This window comes from Bos javanicus, chromosome 2 (assembly GCF_032452875.1).
Source record: "Bos javanicus breed banteng chromosome 2, ARS-OSU_banteng_1.0, whole genome shotgun sequence".
Lineage (NCBI taxonomy): Eukaryota > Metazoa > Chordata > Mammalia > Artiodactyla > Bovidae > Bos > Bos javanicus.
Window position 1 is genome coordinate 128,516,278 of NC_083869.1, and position 22,333 is coordinate 128,538,610.

Here is a 22,333-nt window from a genome sequence, read left to right on the forward strand (position 1 = left end):
AAATTAGAACACAGTCATGTGATGGAGTCACCAGGGCTGGCTACTTTAGAGTGGGGATAATCTCTGGGTTGTTAGGAAAATTAAGTGTATTAACATGAGAAATGTGCTAGGCCTAGAGCCTGCCAGAGAATAATCGCTTAGTAAATAACAGCCATCATCACCATCATCATCATCATGACCATCATTTTCTTAGAACCCCTAAATAAGAGTACAGGGGACACACTGCCTGAGGTTCTTAAATTAACATCCTCTCCCAGCATCCTGCCTGTGAACCAGGTTCCATGTCAAAAACAAGAGAGACAGTGTAATAACCCCCTGCCTTGACTTTCACATTCATTATCTCATGGAGCCTCCCAACATACATGATGTGTTATTATCTCCACTTTATAGACCAGAAAACAGACAACAGAGACGTTAGGTGACCTGTTCCAAGGGACTGGCCCAGTGAGTTACAAAGCCAGCCTCCTGGAATCGAACTCCATGACTAGTCACTTTTCCACCAACCACTAGTTTCTAAGAAGGGATGCCAAAGAGAGGGGAAAAAACAATAAAGCTGGATGGCATCCATCCACCTAACCATCTACGCCTCATTTTAATAAATATTTGTCAATATTTATTATACTACGAGCCAGGCTTTGTCCTGGGTGGGCGAGACAATAAGATCTCTATTGTCACAGAGGTTGCAGTTTAGTGGCAGGCAAGACAAATATGACCACAAAAACAAACGGACAGCTACTATCAGGCGAAGAAAGCTATGAAGGGAAAGAAGCCAGAGGACTTCTGACCTGCTTCAACTTTGGGGAATAACTAGATGCTGGTTGAAAAGAGGGGTGGAGGGGAAGAAGAAATGTGGAAATGGGTGTGGGAGGATTTTTGACCTTCCAGATCAAAGGCATAAGCTTGGGACAGCTCCCAGAGATTGTCCGCCTACTGTGTGCCAGGTGTGAGCCAGGGTTTTTGCATATACTGCCTTGTTTCAAGGAAGGCCAGTGCACTGAGGAGGAAACTCAAGTGTGAGATTTGACAATCCCTCATATTTGCATAGTGTGTTATAGTTTTCAACACGCTTCTCATACATTTGTCATCATCTCTGATCCTACAATGCTCCTGTAAGGTAGGGAGGGAGGGTATGACTATCCCCATTTGATAACAGGAAAAAAATGAGCCACAGAGAAGGCCACTGGCTTGCCTAAGGCTACCTAGCTGTTATCTCAGGGCACCAGGCACAGAACAGAGGTCTCTGTCTTCTAGCATCAAGAACCTTGACAAGGCTGTCTCCTCAGACACCTAGAGGGGTGAAATGCCTACAGTGGTGAAGTATGGTTTCACCCCAAGTCCTTTCAGATTCTGAATACCCACAGCTTTCTGGCCAAGCCACTTAAGAATCCGAATGAGACTAAGTAAATGTAAAGCTACCAGTTGAGGGGTTTTTTTTTGGCGTTCCAGTTAGTGTGCAAAGAGACTTTCGAAATCTAGTCTCTCTTCTTTAGTTTCTGTTGTTGTCTGCTTTGGCCACATCACCCAGCTTGTGGGATCTTAGTTCCCCGACTAGGGATGGAACTTAGATGCTGAGCAGTGAAAGCGCAGACTCCTAACCACTGGACTGCCAGGGAAGTCCCTAGAAATCTAATCTCTGGCAGCAACTGACTTGCCGAAGGACACACAGCACAGAGTAGGATTGGGATTCAAGTCTCTTAGCTTCCTGTCCAGTACTCAGCTCAATTACTACCTTATCTCAAAGGCATTTCTGTAACTCAGAGATGGAAAAGTAAGGCCTCTGACTTAATTTTACAGAAGGGGGAAGAAAACTCACCACCAAGGGGGCAGCCTCAAGCCCCACTAAAGAAGGTCCCTGAAACAGGACAGATCCAGGCACCTGGGCCCCACTTCCCTCCAGCCTGAGGAGGAAGAGTTCCAGGGGCTGCCTGAGCTGGGTGTTGACACCCAGATACACCCAATGACTTGTCAAACCCTGTTGTAAGCCACACAGCTCATCAGCAGTGATCAATCACACTCACTAATTACCCAGGGGAGGCCCTGCCACAACTGCTCACGGAGGAATCATTTTCCAGTCATCCTCACGGAAGGTGTTCCCTGGGCATGGCAGACCGCTCCGGGGTTGTCGTGCTTGCAAGTGGCCCGTCTGGTTTCTCGGTGCACAGGTTGTGAAATGTGCCATGTCACCTGCTGGGGGCTCACTTGGGGGCCTCCATGGGGAAATGGCAGCGCTTAGGGAATGGCTCTATAATGACCCCAGTTTGAATAAGGAGGTTAGCAAGAATTGGGAACTTCTGAGGGCAGGGACAACATGGTATTTACCTTTGTAAATAGTTATAGAGTGGCATCAGAGCTAGGCAGAGCTGGTTCTAGTTTCAGTTCTGCTATGACTAGCTGTGTGACTCTTGACCTCTCTCTGTGCCTCAACTTTCTTACCAGTAAAAAATGGGAGAAGATGAGAGCAATAACATCAGAGTTACTGTGATAGCTATTATTCATTGAGGGCTTATCAAGTGCCAGATGCTGGCCCAACAATTTCAAGTCATTTTTTTGTTTACTCTTTACACCTTTGTGAGCTATTACTGTTGGAAAATGCAAAGAGATAATGAAGGCAAAGTAATCAGCATAGTGCCAACACATAATAACATGAATTATTCTTACTAATACTCACTTTGTGGGGTAGCCCCCAGAAAACTGCATGACAACTCACAGACTCACTTTTTCCTTCTACTATTGACAGAAGGAGACCAGATACTCAGAGATTGTCAGATAAAGAGCTGCAAGCATTGCCAGCTTCATCATCTGGATCCAGGTGGGCAAGTTAACCAAGACCCATCAGGCTCCAGCCAACACTTTTAGCTGCATGTAAATTAATTATGTGCCATTTTCTAATTATACCAGAAACTCACTTTCTCCTCTTTGAAAATTCTTCCCTCGATGGGAATTTTTTTTCACGCTATTTTCTCCTCTTGGTTTCCTATCCAATTTTCCTAATTCTTTCCTGTAATTCAGTTGAGATGTGAAAGAAATTGCACTCCACCTAGAGACCCAAGGCGCCACATCCCTTCATTCGTTCACTCACTGTGTTGAACAGGCTCGGTGCTGGGACACAAAGGTAAATAGCATGCTGCCCCTGCCCTCAACAGTTCCCCATCTTGCAAACCTCCTAGGAAGGCCCAGATATTGGCGAGAGCCTTTCCCTTCAAGACTTTCACTAGATCAGCTGCTCTGACCTTTTTAAAGAGGCAAAAGGAATGGGGTTGGGAGGGATGGAGGTAGCCAGGCAGGATTATTTGTTCCATTAATAGAACAAAAATTCCCTTGTAGCTCAGTTGGTAAAGAATCTGCCTGCAATTCAGGAGACCCAGGTTTGATTCCTGGGTAGGGAAGATCCCCTGGAGAAGAAACTGGCAACCCACGTCAGTATTCTTGCCTGGAGAATCCCATGGACAGAGGAGCCTGGCAGGCTACAGTCCACGGGGTCCCAATAATTGGACACAACTTCACCACCACCACCACCACCAATGCAAAAACTTGAGTTTCAGACAGGGGAAGGAAGACAAGGGAAGGAAAGCAACTAAGTTATTTTATAAGTCAGGCCTTGTGCTTTTTCCTTCTCATCCACACCCTGTGAGGTAGGTGTTATCACCCCTTTACATATGCAGAAACACTGACAAGATTAAAGAGCCCATCCAAAAGTTACCCACTCTGTACCTGGCAGGAAAAGTGAAAGCAAAGTGAAGCTGCTCAGTCCTGTCTGACTCTTTGCAACCCCATGGACTGTAGCCTGCTAAGACCCTCCGTCCATGGGATTCTCCAGGCAAGAATACTGGAGTGGGTTGCCATTTCCTTCTCCAGGGGATCTTCCCGACCCAGGGATCGAACCCAGGTCTCCCGTACTGCAGGCAGACTCTTTACTGTCTGAGCCACCAGGGATCCTACCTGGCAGAGCTGGGCTCAAACACAGGTGTGACCCCATAGCAAAGCTCTCAGCCTGCTGACTCAGCAACTACACTGCAAGTCAGTGTGGAATTGGGAACCTCCTGCTTCCCATCCTTTGCCAGGTCTTCTAGGCCCATGGTTCTTAAACTTGATCATGCATCAGAATCACCTGGAGGGCTTGTTAAAACACATATTGCTGAACCCCACCCCCAGAGTTTTTGATTCAGTAGCTCTAGGGTGGGGCTGAGAATCTGCATTTCTACGGAGTTCCCAGGTGATGACGCTGATGACGCTGTTCCAAGGACCACACTTTGAGAATACGTTTTTTTGTTTTTTAAGGTGAACCAATATGACTCTTTCCTCCCTCTCCTCATTTCAAAAGTGACACAGGGTCACTTTGTAAAACACAATATATAAAACATGGAATATACAGAAAAATTGGAAGCAGAGACCAGAATTCACCCGCATTCCTCTACTCGGAGATAAGCAGAGTTAACAGTCTGGCAGTATCTCACCAGTTTTCAACATCCATGCTGGTGAGAAGCAGGATGACACATTGGTGCGGAGCATTCTTTCCGCCCCTTATAAGATCCCAGCTCTTCAGCAAGATCCTGGGGAGTCGGACAAGCTTAAATCCCATCACTTGCAAAACTGTATTTATACTCCCATCCTTCACTGGAATGCTGGGAGGGTTACAGGAGATGATGTCCTTCTCAAATACCGGACCCTGTGTCCACTGTGAAGTCCCCGCTCAAATAAAGACTTGGCTGTTACTTTTGTTTTAACCGAAGGGTGCTTTGGATACGCTCTTTGCGTTTTCAGCCCTGAGACTCTTCCTTCCCGTCGTCCTCCGTGTGGACCCCTGAAGACCCTCTGGGCTCCAGACACCGACAGGGGGCTCCTCCTAGGAGACGGCAGTAGACCGAGTGGCAGGCGCCACCGCCCTTAGGGTCGTCGCAGGGGCCTCTCGGCTCAGTCTGCCCGTTTTACAGCCCGGTCTTAACGAGGGTTTTTAACTTTTCATTCACCAGCAGAGTAGCTCTGACTTTTAATAACACGACAAAAATTTGCTCCTGGCAATCATGGTTTCGACCACAAAACCACAGCGGGAGGCGTTCCTGGTTAACTCTTTCAGCGCTGCAGGCAGTCTGGAGCCCAAGCGCTCTCGGAGCTTGGGTGGAGTGGCGGCGAGGCCTGAGGTCACAGACCGGGATGGGATGGGTCGGGTCCCCCTCCTACCCTCCCTTGAGGCTCTCCAAGCTTCGGGGAGGAAGATGGTTTCAGATTCAGACAGCTTCGGGGAGGAAGATGGTTTCAGACAGCTGGTGGGGGCCAGACTGCGGCTCATGGGTCCTGGCGTGCCTCCTTCACTTCCCTCTCTTTCCTTCATTCCACAGACCTACCGCGTGCTGAATACTTAATCTCTACACCCTTCATTTCCTCAACGGACTGGACGGGACAGCACTGGCCAACCAGGCGCCCAATACGCCCTCGCGCCCAACAAAGATGCTTCTCCAAATATGGCAGCCTGACTGCGACCCGTATAGCTCTCTCACGGAACCGTTTTCCGCGAGAAAAGGGCGTCTGGCGGCGACTTCCGGCGCCCCAGCCGCCCCAGGATCCCTTGCGACCGACCGACTCCAGCCCCGGAGGCGCTGGGTAGGAACCACTGGGCTGGAGGCACCAGCGGTTTGTGGAGGACTGGAGGCTGGCAGATGCGCCCAGCCCCAACCACATGAAAAGTCCCGTGCGCCACCTGCCAGCTGCCTTGAGCTGGCTTTTAACTACACTGCTTGGCCTCCATGCCCGCCAAGACCCAGTCTTCGACGTGGCCTGGTAATTGGGCTCTCACATTTATGGAGCTCCTCCACCAGATTGGGTGGCCCACCTACGGGTGCCCGCTGTTTTCCCGACCAGGTAGATGTCTGTATCCTTACTGGAGTGACGAGGAAACTGAGGGTCAGGAAAGAGAAGCAGATTCACTAGGATCCTGAAGTTGCTAAGTGGCAGAATTTAGACTCTTGTGCAAGTCGGGCTTTTCCCACTGCACCAGGGCCTGGCAGGAGGTGGTCATTCCTTCAGGATCAAGATGGATACGAGGACCAGTTCTGTTTAACTGCACTTCTGGGGCACGGCAGCAGCAAGACAGTGCTCGCAGCACAAGCAGCTCAAAACTTGCAAGCTAAGCAGTGGATTCCGCCCCCAACCCCCCTTTATCAGTAAAGGCACTTGAGCCCCCAGGCACTGAGACTCTGTCATTGTAATCTTTAGTGATGACTTCAGACTCTGCCTGCAATTACTCAGCAGGCACAGGTTCCCCTCACCCCACCCCAACTGGAGAAGCCTCCACTGTCAGGAACTCTGACTTCAGACTCAAATCATTAAGGAGGAGAAATGCATGAAACCTTTGTGTTCAAGTAGCCCAGCTTCAAGACACTTACCCCTAAGCAACACCAATGAATACATTTCTGTCTGCAGTCTCTGCTGTGCTGACCAGCAAAGCTAAATGGGGTTCAAAGTATAGAATAGAAAGCAAGAAATAATAGAATATTGAAAGAATACTAGAAATATTAAATTAGAATTATTAAAAATATTAGAAATAAAGAATAATAGCAAGAAATGCTCATGGATGAGTTATTTCTGTATGAAGTAACAAAGGTATTTTAGATTGCCCCTTAACCAGGATTTAAACCAATTGCTTTTCTACAGTTATTGGATACCCCAACAGCTCCACTAAGTGAGTACCAATATGACCACCATTTACAGGTGAGGAAACTGATCTTCAGGTGAAGTGGCTTGGCCAAAGTCACACAGCTGATTAGTGGCAGAGCTGGAACTTGAACCTCAGTGTTGGCTCCATTGACCTGCTCTTATTCCAGTTGTTAACACGTTATCTACCCCAGGAAACCCATTCCAGAAAAATCTGATGGCCAGTGATTCTACCATGGACATAGATAGCTAACCCAGGAGAATCCAAGAGCTGACTGGTATCATGGAATCTTGTCTGCAGTCAGGCCCCACCACAGGCTATGCTGTTAGGTCTTCATGGTCTTAAAATAATCTATTAAGGAGTAGCTAGAAAAAAAAAAAAAAGATTGTTCAATCCTTGACTCTGCCCTCTTACCTCTGAGGGTGGAAGGAAAAGGACAGTCTGTGTTTTAGGAGCCTGGTTTCTGCCAGCTCCCTAAACTCAGGTTCCAGCAGCCCAGAATCCCAGCCTCATCCCACCTTCTCTGAGGTCTGCACCCCGAGCTGGGAGTCCATGGTGAAAGTCAGCATCAGCCAGCAGGGATTCTAAATCCCAGCTGTGGGTGAGAAGTCACCTGCGTCCTGTCAGGCAATAGAGATGACCTCACTGAAAACCACAGCTCAAACTCCTCAGCCTTAGAACAGCCTCTGCATGAAGTCAACCACATTTTATTGAATGCTTCTTCAGACCTGGGCTCTGTGCTAAGCATTTTAGAGTTTATCACACTTAACTCTCAATAATCCTACAGAACATTCTTGTACCCATTTTCTAGATGAGGAAAATGAAGCCCAGATCAGTTCAATGACTTGTCCAAATCAAGATCACACAGCACACGAGGAGCTGAGCCTGGATTCAAACATAGGTCAAGCCAACCAAAGAGTGCATATGTTTAACCAGCACACTTAACTTTCCCACTTGTGACTATTCAAACCGAACAAGCAAGTCCCTTTTAAAAAACCCAACTCTCTGCCTAAGACAGCTCTTAGAACCACCTCAAAAAAGTTCTTTGGGGCAAGAAAATGGAAAGCCTATTTGGGATTGGCCGCTGTTTCTGACTTCCAGGGCCCCTTCAATGTAAGTGGTGCCGAAAGCCTTCACAGTTTCAGTCCTGTGTTTCCCTACCTGGCTCGAAACTGCTCAGCAGAGAGAGAAAGGAGAAAAAAAAAAAAAAGATTTTCCCAGGGAAACACTGAGCTCTCGCTTGAGACGGGGCTTGCCTCAACACGCCAGAGTGAGATCGTCAGCCCATTCATTTACCCTTACAAATTGCTCTGTGAATCTTGGCGCCGGTCTCCCTGCCCTTTCCCCTTCTAGAAACCCCATACAGCCTCCCTGCTCAGAGAGCGCCAGGCATCCACGGTTGTTTACTCACTCAAGTTCATTCGACATCTTCCTGCTCCCAGGCTCCCGGGTTGGAACGATGGATCGGCACCGGGCACCGAGGCTCTGCTGACCGCTCCTCTCTAATTCTCGCCTGACACAGACATTCCCTGCCCAGGGAACTGTTTGATTTATGTTGAGGTTTCAGTGTGGGGATTCTGCTGACAGGTAGGTTCCCGGCAGTGCTGGCGCTGATTGGCTACAGGTACAGGTGCCGGCGACAGCAGGTATACCTCAACAGGTGCAGCTGTTAACTCTTGGCCTGCTGAGCTGGGGGCGGAGCCACTGGGGGGCTGGCTGGGTGGAACTGGCCAATTCCTTCCTTGGTGAGGGGGTGGGGGTGGAGATGAGGTAGGAGGGAGGAGGAAAAAAAAATGCTGGGGAGAAGATAGCCAGAGGAAAAGTACAGGGACAAACAGATACTTGGCTGCAGGAAATCTCGATTCCTGTTTCTAGTATCCTGGATACTTGGAACATTGGACCATCCTTCCCCCTCACCCCCAGCCCCGCCACCCTGCCAGATTCCCTTGGCCTCCTCCCCTACCCAGCATGGACTACTTCACAGCCACCAGGGAATTCCCAAAGGAGAGAGCAGATCTTCCCTTGTGGGCCTCTGTGCCAGTTCCCTTTCTTTTTTCCTAAAGCTCTCCCTTTAAGGGAAAGCTTATTTCTGAATAGTCTTTTACAGTTATTCAGGTGATTTCTCTTGACGGCTCACAGCAACCCACTGTGGTAGCTATTAGCACGCTCTCTTCCTCCCCCTACACACACTTCACAGGTGAGGAAATGGAAGCCAGAGGGTAAACGTGACTTGCCCAAGGGCCTGAGCTATTGAGTGTCAGAGCCCAGATCTGAATCTTCAGTCATCTCACTCCGCATGTGGCTGTCCCTTTGAGCTGAAGTCAGTGGCCTCAATTCAGCAGACATCTATGGAACACCTAATGTGTGCCAGGCCCTAATCTGGGTTCTGGGGAGACAGGCCCAAAAGACAGGGTCACTGCTCTTGGAGTTTATGATCTGGAGGGGGTGTGTGTGTGTGTGTGTGTGTTGATGGCCAGGAGTGGGGGTGTAGGATGCAGGCAGCCTTTTATTTGGAGTGATACAGATCTGAATGAGATGTCAGCAAACCACATACCTCTGGCCAGCACACAAGGGATGGAAAAGTTGAAGTCGATCACCTTTGAAACCTTTAGCTAGCCGGTCATTTCCCAAACTCCAGTAAGTGCTTCATTCTGCATTGGAAACGCAGGAGAAATCAGTTGCCTGTTAGACTAAGTAATTGTGGAATGATTGCCATGAGCTGTCTTCCATAAAGAACAAGGTTGGTAAACCCAGAAGATCCACAAACAAACAGGAGAACGCTAGAACTTTTTATAGAGCTTCCACCATGAGTAATCTGAACTGAAGTCGAAGCCGGTCTTGGTATCTTTTGTTTTCTCTCTTTTCTCCTCCCCACCCCCCACCTCCACCCGCCACACACACACACACACACCTTTTGACACATCACCCCTTTGCTCTGTCTTCCTGAGAGCCTCACCTTGGCCCACTCCTTTCTCTCTCGGGGAAAGGCGGAGTTTCACCTACTCCTGCCAGTCTGATGGAGGTTTTCAAGGTAAGGCCAGAATCCAGAGGAGCCCTCTTGGGGTGTGGTCAGGCCTGTGGAGAGAATTGTCAGAGGTTGGTTCCTCTCTGGAAGCTATGTTGGGGATAATGGAGGGGGTCCTGACAAATAACAGTAAATAATCATAATAATTGCTAATGAAGCCACCTCCTCAGAGCAGGCCTCTCCCGCCACCCTTGTTAAAGTAGGCATTCAGTCACTATCACATCACTTAATTCTGGCTCTCTGAATCCCTTGTGACTTTTGGAAATCTCTCTAAATTGTTTATTGTCTTTCATCCCTTCTTCTAGAATGTAAACTCTGTAAGAGGAGAGACCTTGTCTGGGTCACTGTTGAATCTCCAGCGCCTTCCATGGTGTCTGGCAGACGGTCGGTGCCCAGCATACCTCATGCATCAGGCATTGTGCTAAGCCTTTGCATACCTTGTCTCCCCCTTAAAACCGCTGTATGCCATAGGCCCTTGTGTTATCCCTGTTTTAGAGATGAGGAGACGGAGGTATGAAGTGATTAAATAAGTTCCTCAAGCTGCATGGCCTAGGAGGGGTAGCGCTAGAGTTGGGATCTGATCAGAGAGCAGAGCCTGGATGCCCAAGCCCTTGGCAGGGTTTATTGGTGGCAGGAGGGCCATTGGTGCCAGTTGTAACTGCAGAGCTTAGTACTGCCCGAAGGATGGCACACTTGTCTGTGTCCCTGTCTGCCCGCCTCCTGGAAGGCTGTGAAGTTTCTTTCAGCTGTGTTGCAACTCCCAGGTAAAGGGCCATGGGGGTGACTCATGCTGGCTGGGCTCAGGTGGAGACTGGGAACCCAGGCAGCATGTCTGTGCTCGCTGGGCTTTTTAAATGGGTCCTCTCTCTCTACACCTGTGGATCATGTCTCTTTAATCGCCCTCACCCATCTACAGAGATCAGCAGGTCGTGGGGCAGAGGGTTTTTAACGTCTCCACACACGGAATGTCCAGAAGGCACCTGGATGAGATGGAAGGACTGTGGTCCAGGGTAGGTCAGCAGGGTACCATGAGCCAGATTATAAGGTCGCTAGGACCCTCCAGCAGGAGCTAAGCCTCCCGGTCTGAGGGCGTGGTCTGTTCTAGGCCTTTGCTGAAGGATTCAGAGGTGCCAGGTTTTTTAGAGAGACGCTACCCAAGCTTTCCCCCACTCCTGCCCATTTCCTACTCCTGTGTGGCGTGGGCACAGCCCAGGGCTCAGCTGGGCTGGCATCTCTTCCCCTTCTTGGATTGGCCCAGTTCTTGGTTTCTTGGCAGAGGAGATTGAAAACAGAGACTCACCAATCATATGTGACATAATGATTGTATTCACAATAATAACAGTAAGTAATGATGACTGTAATTTATTTCATGTTTGTATATTGCAAGCATAGTGCTAAGAGTTATCTGTGCTGTCTGATAGCTTTACTCTGAGACTGGCTGACCTGGGTTCAGATCCCAGCCCAACTGTTTACTAGCTGTGTGATTTTGGGCAGATGACTTAAGCGTTCTGAGCTTGCTTCCCCACCTATAAATGGCTATAAAAATAGTATCCCCCTCGTAAGCTTATTATGGGAATAGGATAATGTATGTGAAGTGCACTGCTGTTGTGTAGTCACTCAGTAGAGTCCAACTCTTTGCAAACCCATGGACTACAGTCCATGTAGTCCAGGCTCCACTGTGCATGGGATTTCCCAGACAAGAATATTGGAGTGGGTTGCCATTTCCTCCTCCAGGGGACTCTTCCTAACCCCAGGATCAACCCTGCGTCTCCTGCATTGGCAGGCGGGTTCTTTACCACTGAGCCCCCGGGGAAGCCTGCCTGGCACATCGTTGCTGTTGTTTAGTCGATGAGTCATGTCCAACTCTTGGTCACTCCGTGGACTGCAGCACTCTAGGCTCCTCTATCCTCCACTGTCTCCCAGTAATTTGCTCGAATTCATGTCCATGAAGGCTAGGAGAGATCAGCGGCAAAAAGGAAAGGGTGTGGCAAAAGATGAGATGGTTAAATGGCTTGACTGACTTAGTGGACATGAATTTGAGTCTGACACATAGCACTCAGTAACTGTTAGGAAAGTTTTTGCTCCCAAATCACAGCAGATGGTGACTGCAGCCATGAAATTAAAAGACCCTCTCTCCTTGGAAGAAAGGTTATGACCAACCTAGATAGCGTATTAAAAAGCAGAGACATTACTTTGCCAAAAAAGGTCCATCTAGTCAAAGCTATGGTTTTTCCTGTAGTCATGTATGAATGTGAGAGTTGGCCCATAAAGAAAGCTGAGTGCTAAAGAACTGATGCTTTTGAACTGTGGTGTTGGAAAAGACACTTGAGAGTCCCTTGGACTGCAAGGAGATGTAACCAGTCCATCCTAAAGAAAATCAGTCCTGAATATTCATTGGAAGGACTAATGCTGAAGCTGAGACGCCAGTACTTTGGCGTCTGATGGGACGCCACCTGATGGGAAGAACTGACTCAATTGAAAAGACCCTGATGCTGGGAAAGATTGAAGACAGGAGGAGAAGGGGATGTCAGAGGATGAGATGGTTGGATGGCATCACGGACTCAATGGACATGAGTTTGAGGAAACTCCGGGAGTTGATGGACAAGGAGGCCTGGTGTGCTGCAGTCCATGGGGTTGCAAAGAGTCGGACACGACTGAGCGACTGAACTGAACTGAAAGGTTAGGACCCCTGAGTTAGGTGACTGCTGAGAGCCAGAGCTGCTCTATTTGTCTCTGCAGCTTGTGCACTGCACAGTCACAGCACTGTTTACAGTAGGGGCCTTGCAGTGTTGAGTGTGAATGCCCTGCTAACAGCTCTTCCTTTTCTAACACGTTAAAACTTTATGGTTGTTCCACACTTAATGACAATTTGTTGACCTATATAAAAACATGGAAAGGACAAATACCCAAATGTCAACAGTGCTCCTCTGTGGGTGCCAAAATGACAGGATTCTATTTATTTATTTGGTTTGTTTGGCCATGTGGCGGCTTGTGTTATCTTACATCCCCAACTGGGGATCTTAGTTCCACGACCAGGGATTGAACCCAGGCCCACAGCAGTGAAAGCGCAGAGTCCTAACCACTGAACCACCAGAGAATTCCCCAGGATGACAGAATTTTAATTGTTTCCCTATCCTTCTCCTCCCTGACCAAAGTTTCTGCATTGATTGTGCTTTTGTGATTAGGAATTATAAACAAAATCCCAGTTTAAATGTCATTCAGTTCAGTTCAGTCGTTCAGTCGTGTCCAACTCTCTGCAACCCCATGGACCACCGCACTCCAGGCCTCCCTGTCCATCACCAACTCCCGGAGTTTACCCAAACTCATGCCCATTGAGTTGGTGATGCCATCCAACCATCTTGTCCTCTGTCGTCCCCTTCTCCTCTTGTCCTCAATCTTTCCCAGCATCGGGGTCTTTTCAAATGAGTCAGCTCTTCACACAAGGTGGCCAAAGTATTGGAGTTTCAGCTTCAACATCAGTCCTTCCAACAAACACCCAGGACTGATCTCCTTTAGGACGGACTGGTTGGATCTCCTCACAGTCCAAGGGACTCTCAAGAGTCTTTTCCAACACCACAGTTCAAAAGCATCAATTCTTCAGCACTGAGCTTTCTTTATAGTCCAACTCTCACATCATACATGACTACTGGAAAAACCATAGCCTTGACTAGATGGACTTTGGTTGGCAAAGTAATGTCTCTGCTTTTTAATATGCTAAGTTGGTCATAACTTTCCTTCCAAGGAGTAAGTGTCTTTTAATTTCATGGCTGCAGTCACCATCTGCAGTGATTTTGGAGCCCCCCAAAATTAAGTCAGCCACTGTTTCCACTGTTTCCACATCTATTTGCCATAAAATGATGGGACCAGATACCATGATCTTAGTTTTCTGAATGTTGAGCTTTAAGCCAACATTTTCACTCTCTTCTTTCACTTTCATCAAGAGGCTCTTTAGTTCTTCTTCACTTTCTGCCATAATTAAATCAAAATGAATGCCCTTTGACTAAATGGTCATCGTGTTCCATTCTTCCTGGAGTAAAAGTGGAGATAAAGATAATAAAAGCTCACAGTCCTTGCTCAGAGCTTCCCTATAAGATGCATGAATGGAGAATAGGGCTCTCCAACCCGAAGGCTCTGGGCAGTGAATTCAGGAATCAGATCAGATCTTAATTAGAATTATTATCATTTATTGAGCACTTACCCTATGATGCTTTCTTTAAATGCTTTGTGTCATTCCTCCCTGCAAAATGGGATCACGTTATTCATTCCAGACAGACAACTCCTAGAGTATTGAGCAAGTTTCTAAAGGAGGAACTCCAGAGTCAGCTGCCCGAGACCTTGGACAAGCAACTTCACCTCCTCATTACTCAGATTTCCTTCTCAGTGAAATGATCACTATGAGAATTAAAGGAGATAACATGGTGTCCTCAGTATGTGCCAGGCACAGTTCTAGGTGTGTTACATGTACATATCATGTAACCGTCTTGAGTCCTGTGGCATGGTTATAGTTTTCCCCATCTTAAGAGGAGGAGCAGCCTCAGGAACGTGAGGTAACTCATCAAAGATCACTTAGCTATCTACTTAGTATTCAAGTAGGATCAAATCAAGCTCTACATGACCCCAAAGCCATGGGAACAGTCCTTTCAACCTCCTGTGTTCCCTTTTGGAACAAAGTCATGGAAGGATAGAAGGAAAGAAGGAAGGAGGGAAAGAAAATAGATAGGTTGGCTGATAGCACTTACAAGATAAGGAAGGATTTGTTAGCATTTGGACTGCAGAAACTATACAAGGAAAAACCTCCCTTGGTACTTTGTCCCAGATCTCAACAAGTGTTCAAGAAGTATTTGTTGAATAAATGAAAAATGAACAAATGTGTATAATTTACACAAGGTCATTGACATTCTGGGATATCAGCTGTTGCCTTCTGTCCCCACCCCCAGGGAAAGACCTCTGAAGTTTGAATCCTTGCTCTTCCTGTTATTAGCATATACCTTTGGGCCAATGACTCAGTCTGTAAATTTCAGGGACCACATCGTCCCTCAGTGGATTGATCTGTGGAGTAAATAAGGTCTCCATGTAGAGCTAATGGCCCGGAGTAGGTAGCTGGTGTTATAGGTGAGCACCCAGCTTAGAAAGGGATCCCCAGCCACCACCTATTACCGGCCTGACTACACAGTTTATGGCACTCAGCACTCAGCCTTCCTTCAAAACAGTTCCTTCAGGGAATTCCCTGGCGGTTCAGTGGTTAGGATTTGGCACTTTCATTGCTGAGGCCAGAATTCAATCCCTGGTCTGGGAAATAAGATCCAGCAAGCTGCTCAGTGCAGTCAGGAGAAAAAAAAAAAAAAAAGCCTCTTCTATGTGTAAAGCTCTTTTCAGCTTACATAGTGTTTTCCTATGGTTTATCTTCTCTGATAAAGCCACAGAGAGGCAGGGCAGAATGTTATCACTGGCCCCATGTAAACTGAGGCTTAAAGAAAATACCCCTACTGAAGCAAAGGAGCTTGGATTGGAACTTCACATCACCATAGATACCATTATGGATCCTGTGGGTCCCGTTATACTGTCCTGGGTGTGCACCCAAAGCCCTATTTCATCCTAATATTCTTCTCTACCCCATCGCTGGACTTAAGTGGAGGGACAGGCCGCACACCCAACATGCAGAATATAGTCCTAACTAGAAGGCATGGAAGGACCTGGAAGTTGTACTCATGAAGAATCAGGACAAGGAGTGGGCAGCCTCCAGGCCCTTTTACACTCTGTACTTTAGATTTTTATCACAGTTCTGCCAATAACACCACCTACATTCCTTCTGAAAGGAACGGAAGGACATGAGGAATCATGGGGTCTAAAGTCATCCTGAGAGCTCTCTTAAAAGAAAAAAAGAAAAATCTGGAAACAGAGAAGCAGGGTTGTTGTTTTTTCTTTTTTTCCACTTATCAAGTTGATAAAGATGAAAGAAAATGGTGTTGGCAAGAGTGAGAGAAAGCAAGCTGTCTCCTTGCTGGAGGGAGTGTGAATCAGTCTAGACTTTGGAGTTAGATTTCAACTCATCCTTTGATCTTACATTTTCACTCATAGGAATTTAGCCTAAGCAAATAATCTGTGTGTGGAAAGTTATCTGCAAGAATATGCATCAGAGCATTGTTTATAATTCTGAAAAATTAGAATTAATATAAATACCCTTCAGCAGAGTCTCAGTAAAGTAAATTAAGATCCTTGAATATAGTTGGATATTGTGTCACTGTTCAAAAGGATGCTACAGAAAGCCCCTTAACACCGGGGAAATTACTTCCTATGCTTACAGCACGATTGTTAGCATTTTTGAGTCTTTACTGTGTTCGAGGCACTGAGCTCAGTTGTTTAGTCTCCTTTAATCCTCACAACAACCAAGTGAAGTAAGTACTATTATCTTGATTTTACAAACAAGGGAAGTGAGGCCTCGAAGTGAAATGTCTGGTGGTCGTTCAGTGTCTCAGTCCAACTCTTAGTGACCCCAGGGACCTGCAGCACACCAGGCTTCCCTGTCCTTCACCATCTCCTGGTGCTTTCTCCACCCAAGGTCATTTCCAGGGGGGGTCTCTGAGCTGGTCTCGAATGAACCTGGGTCAGATTCCCAACTTTTAAGTCTTTCAGCTACTCTTTACCGTTAGTAAATGAGTCCTTTCCTATTTTTAAAACCCATTTCCGTGAGTGGAGAAAGAATAGGAAAGGTACGCACCAGAGAGTATCAGGGGTGGTAGGATCAGGGGTGATTTATAAAAAGTTTATTCTTTTCGTGTATCTGTCAACATTATTTCTCCCATTAATAGGGGGAAAAAAGAGAGAGAGAGAGACTCTTTATAGTTATTAAGGAATAGCAAGTCAGAGAAGGCTTATCCCTGAACAGAGAAGGAAGAAGCGGCCAGACTGCTATCTGGAGATTCTTTCTCTGTTGCCAGGAACCAGCCAGAACAGGAGGCAGCCAGAGAGAGCCGTGCCAGGAAGAATGTGGCCGCTGTCCTGGAAGGAGAGGACCCACCTGGAAGAACAGAACCCGGCTGGCTCAGCCCCTGAGGCTCACTCTCTCCAGGGACCTGGCCTTGGGCCCTAGTAGCCCACCTCCTACCACTGTGGGCCATCACCAGCCCACTTCAGAAAAAGGCCATTAAACCAGATACTGCCCACTTCCAAATAAAAGAGAGCTTCAAGTAAAAGTAAGTGAGAAGCACCTTAGTCCCTACCACCACCCTGGCAAGCAAGGCTGAAAATGCATTTTCTTCTGTATTTCATCTATCTGAAGGGGTCACACTGGGGACTTGGGTATTCAGATGACAGTCTCCTTGAGGAACTACAGAGGAAGAATGTACAAGGCCTGGTTTGGACAGAGAGGATCCTGGAACCCCGGTTGCTGAATAGAAGAAGTGAGTGTCTGGGGTCAGGGCTGCCATCCTAGGTTAGAGGGAGCTGGGGTAGGGTGGGGGGGTGGGACAGGTGTGGCCTGCTCCGGGCTTAGGGAGGTTCAGACAGGCACAATTAACCCATAAAGTCCTTTCCTTTTCCTTAAGGGTTTTCCTTCTAAGGCTGCCTCTGATGTTTGTTTAGATCTCATCTCACTGGAGGAGGGTGAAGTCGGAGGGGAGGGGATTTGCTGGGGAAGGCAGAGGCCACATGGTCAGAGGTTAAGTGCTTGCCCTTGCTCATTGAGGGGAGGGTTTTTCCGAATCCTCTGCTGGCCTGCCCAGAAGACGTTTTTAAGTCTCTCAGTTGGGGTGAAGATGGTCAAGCAGTGGGGAAAGGAAAGGAGAATAGTTCAGCAACTGGCCTAGAGGGACCTGCAAACCATATCTTACACCAAGATCAGGTCCCTCAGGCGGGCAGTTACCTTGGAAGGTCAGCAACCACTCACCACGCCTCACTTGTCCCAGCTCCCCTTTTAGCCTGCGTTCCAGACAGGCTGCCCATACGGCCTGGCCACGTGTCCTGCGGTGGCAGGGCCAGCTTTCCCTCCCAGACAGGCTCATTTATTTGACTCCATCACCCCCACCCCAATTGCTCTGGAATCCGGCTGTGTTCACATGTCAATTCATTTGTTCATTCAGTGAGTATGGAGACTTATTTCATCATTCAGTTCAGTTGCTCAGTCGCTCAGTCTGACTCTCTGTGACCCCATGGACTGCAGCAACTCCCCGCGTTTGCTCAGACTCATGTCCATCACATCAGTGATGCCCTCCAACCACCTCATCCTCGGTCGTCCCCTTCTCCTCCCGCTTTCAATCTTTCCCACCATTAGGGTCTTTTCCAATGAATCGGTTCACATCAGGTGGCCAAAGTACTATTATAATGATTTTTTTTTAAATTTCATTATTAAAAATTACAATAGTAGCTCTCATTTTTTGAACACGTAACTATATATCAGACTGGGCTAAGCATGTTACCTGCCGTGTTTCACTCAGTCCTTACAACTGCCCAAAGATTGAGGTACAGTCATCACCTCTGCTTTATAGGTGTGGAAACAGGCTTAAAGGAGTGAGGGAATTGAGTGACCAAGCTGGGATTTGAACCCAGGCTGTTTGGCTCATAAATTCAATCCCTGAACCACCATTTTCTGTTGCCTGAAAAAGCGGTCATTCAGTGAACTTAGTGAGGGCCAGCTCTGGCCAAACATCTATACACAGGGTGGGCAGAGAAATGAATAATGTGTCTCCTTCTGCCCACATGGAAGCCTGGCGGGTGAACCTTCATCTAATTTGTCTATTGGGGAAAACCTTTCCACCTTTGTCTGTCTATGGCTGTAGTTTTGTGAAATTGGTTTTACTCTCAGATAACAGTGATTCGTGTGTGTTGGAGGATTCCACGAGAGTTCACTGTAATCTGCAGATGCACCTGCCTCGGTGCACACAGACATACACGACAAAGCACATCTAGTTGAGAACTTCGATTCTGGAGATGAGCTACCTGAGTTCAGATCTTGAGTCTGCCGTCTACTACCTGTATGACCTTGGGCAAGTCCTTTGATCTCTTTGATCCTCCGTTTCTTCATCTTTAAACTTCTACTTTGTAAGGTTTTACATGAGGTAACACATGCAAAGCATTTACACCACTCTTGTACACTCAATCCTATGATGTAAGCTATTGTTGCTATCATTAGGGATGGGCGTCTCCGGCCTCCCCAGTGAAACAGTGCGTTCCTGTCTTGTCTCTTCCCTTGCTCCTGCCACCCAGGACACTCAGCCCAAGGCAGGTGTGCCTGGGAGTTAGTCACCAGGCTCCCCAGCCTCCAAGGGGACGTGAGCATGAATGTTCCCCTCTGCCCAGGCGCCTCTGAAATCTGAGTCATGCCTCGGCAGCTCTCCCTAAAGAGAGATTTCCTTCAGCCTCAACCCACTCCCTTTCGCAATAAACTCAGTCCTTCATACCCTCCTAGGTCATGTGCAGATCCCCACAGTTTTACCCACTGATGGACCCTAGGGAAATCTCCCTGGAGATCAGAATCTTGATAGGCAGATGATAGAGACTTGACTCTCTAGCCAGTGGCTTTGACTGTACTTCCAAATTCCTAGTGGTCTCTGAATTGACTGATGGCCCAGTTTAGGGTCACAGTATTTCATTTGGCTATCCTTGAACTAAGTGACAACTCAGACACAAGCACCGTCTGGATGGGACAAGCTTGGGAGCTTATGTTTGTTTCACTCTCTTCCACTCTCCAATCGCTGGGGCTCCTTGTGGCCTGTGAGGTGGTTTGGGGGATTGAAAGTTAGGGCTGTCAACTTAGAAGGCTTGTTGTGCCTTAGATAGTTTCCTGTGAATGGTGACCAGCTCCAGGTCTCAAGACCCTGGTTCAAAACCTGGCTCCGCCTTTCCTTAGCTGGGACCCTGAGCTTCATAACTTGTTTCTCAGGAGTCTGTTTTCTCATCTGTAAAAATGGGAATAATAATATTATTTACCTCATAGGGTGGTTGGAGAAGGCAATGGCAACCCACTCCAGTACTTTTGCCTGGAAAATCCCATGGATGGAGGAGCCTGGTTGGCTGCAGTCCATGGGGTCACGAAGAGTCGGACACGACTGAACGACTTTCACTTTTCACTTTCATGCATTGGAGAAGGAAATGGCAACCCACTCCAGTGTTCTTGCCTAGAGAATCCCAGGGACAGAGGAGCCTGGTGGGCTGCTGTCTGTGGGGTCTCACAGAGCCAGACACTACTGAAGCGACTTAGCAGCAGCAGCAGCATAGGGTGGTTATGAGGATTAAATGCATGTGAAGCATTTAATATAGTGCCTGGCACATAGTCCTGTTGTTATGCAATGAGGGAGAAGGTGCTGGACCCAGAGTCAAGAGATTGGGGTATGAGTTCCAGCTCTGCTACTTGTTGGCTGTGTAGACCTTAGGCAAGTTAACTCCCCATCTCTGAGTTTCTTCAACTGTGAAATGAAAGTTTGGGGTTTGAAGGTCAGTTGGGTTCTTTTTACCTATGTAATATCTGTGAACTGTGACTTTGAAGGTATATATATATATAAAAACCCAGAAAGGAAAAAAAAGTACCAGATGTTTTCATCTGCCAAAATTACATTTCACAAATCCCAGGACCCTTGACCCCATCTTCAAAAGCCACCCCATCCAGCAGCCTCTAGGCTGAGCCTTCTCAACCAAGGAACTGTTAGAAAGAGCCCAAGAAGCTTACTAGAGCCACAGCCAGGCCTCAGGGAAGAAAGCAAAGCGGGCGTCACAGTGAACCGCATCACAATGAACCAGCCAGCCCCCAACATCATACCCCAGGATTTTACCCTTCTGTGCCTTAGGCAAGAGTCTAATCAGAAAGGATTAGTTTATGGCAAGGGATGTTTCCTCTGTAGCTTGAAAATGTTCTGATCTATTGTAAAACAGGGCCCGCCAGGGAAATAGAACAGTTTCTTCTTGGTCTGGTGACCTCTGACCCTACCCCCCTTCCTGACCCGCCTGGCTGTCTCAGCCACCCCCTGCAGGAGACAAATACTGGGAAAGGGGAGGCAGTCAGCATCCCTAAGGACTGGGGAGTCCCTCCCCAGATAGTCTCCATGAGTGCAGAGTCCCACTGAGTTATTCTTAGGCTCTGTTTGAAGCTGCAGGGGGATGAGCTGGGTGGGATTTGCTGAAAATGAAAAGCAGTTTGTTTCAACTCGTTCTACCAGTTTTTACCCTCTACAGTAAAACATCACTTAACCATTTTAACGGAACAAATTTACCTTTACAGAGACAGTGGGTCTAAGAGGAATTTGTTGGTGGTAACTAGCAAACAGAGGGACCTTTTATGAAGCCCTGAGTACCCAGCATTGTGCCAAACACCTTACATCCATTATCTTACTTTAAAAATTACTGGCTTCACTGTGGGGTGGCGGGGGGCGGGGTGTGGGGGGTGGGCGTGGGGTGGGGAATGTGGTTTTAATTTTTCAGGTGAGAAAACTGAGGTCCAGAAAAGTAAAGTGATTTGCTCAGAGTCAGTGGTGGAGCTGGCACTTGTATACTGCAGGGCATCCGCTGCAGCCGTGACTTCGTGCAGACTTGAGTGAAGCCTTGTTGGTGAAGCTGTGCCCAGGCAGAGATCTGCCCACCTTTTATGAAACCTCAGGCTCAGTTTTCCGGAAGACCTACCTGATCGCTTTTTAGTCCTTTGATAGCTCAGGGCTCTTGGGGCTTCCCTCATAGCTCAGTTGGTAAAGAATCCTCCTGAACGCAAGAGACCCCAGTTCGATCCCTGGGTCGGGAAGATCCCCTCAGGAAGGGATAGGCTACCCATTCTGGTGTTCTTGGGCTTACCTTGTGACTCAGCTGGTAAAGAATCTGCCTGCAATGTGGGAGACATAGGTTCAATCCCTAGGTTGGGAAGATCCCCTGGAGAACGGAAAGGCTACCCACTCCAGTATTCTGGCCTGGAGAATTCCATGGACTGTACAGTCCATGGGTGTGACAAAGAGTTGGACACAACTGAGCGACTTTTACTTTCACTTCTGTCTGTGGAAGAGGCTGTTTCCAGGGATAGATGGAGCACCCTGTTTCCCGGTCACTGTCATGTCCAATGGCCAGTTACCATGGACTTTTCCCCCCTGCCCAGCAAATGCCAGGTCCAAATGCAGCCAGTTTTGAGGATAAAGAGTCTGGAAGAATTCTGCAGTGTGGATGCCCTTTCCAGGGTCTAGTCCAGCCCTGAGCCCGTTCCTTCTCTAGCTGGGAAGTATCTTCCTCTTCCTGCTTTTGTGTAACTGCTCTGCCCACGGCAAGCCCACTTCCTTCCCTCCTGTCCCTGTGCCTTCCCGAGGAAGTAGCTGCCTTTTCTTCACAGCAGGTGGCTCTGCCCTGCTCTGGCTCCAGTTTCCTGTGCCGTTTGCTCCATAACTCTCCTGGACCCAAACTGTTTCCAAATCCTCTGAAGTCATTTCAGGGAATCCCAGAAATATATCCTGGGAGACACAAGAATGCCCAAGATGCTCCAGGCAGAAAAGGTGCTAGGATCGAAACATTTGGGGAAAGCTTCATACCAGACTCTTCAAGAAATTAACCGTATACAGCTATCAAGCCAAGTCACCAAAGAGTTCTGCAGTGAGAAAGCCTGTTTCGTTTGTTTTTTCAACAAACTGAGCTGACCATGAGATCATCTCCCCTCATCTCTACTATATATCTATAAAACCTGTAGAACCAGTGATCCA

At 47.7% G+C, this 22,333-nt stretch overlaps 1 protein-coding gene across 2 annotated transcripts in view; it reads right to left on the bottom strand.

Moving 5' to 3' along the window:
- Positions 1-8,144, bottom strand: part of GRHL3 (grainyhead like transcription factor 3) — a 36,048-nt gene extending 27,904 nt beyond the window's left edge. Inside the window, exon 1 of one of the 2 annotated variants that reach the window (XM_061393120.1) lies at positions 8,061-8,144. In XM_061393120.1, the coding sequence (XP_061249104.1) occupies positions 8,061-8,077 (17 nt within the window). In that variant the 5' untranslated portion in view covers positions 8,078-8,144. Of the gene's footprint in view, positions 1-4,454; positions 7,082-8,060 lie in introns of those variants that run through there. The other variant, XM_061393119.1, reaches the window with a different exon arrangement.
- Positions 8,145-22,333: the final 14,189 nt, after the last annotated feature.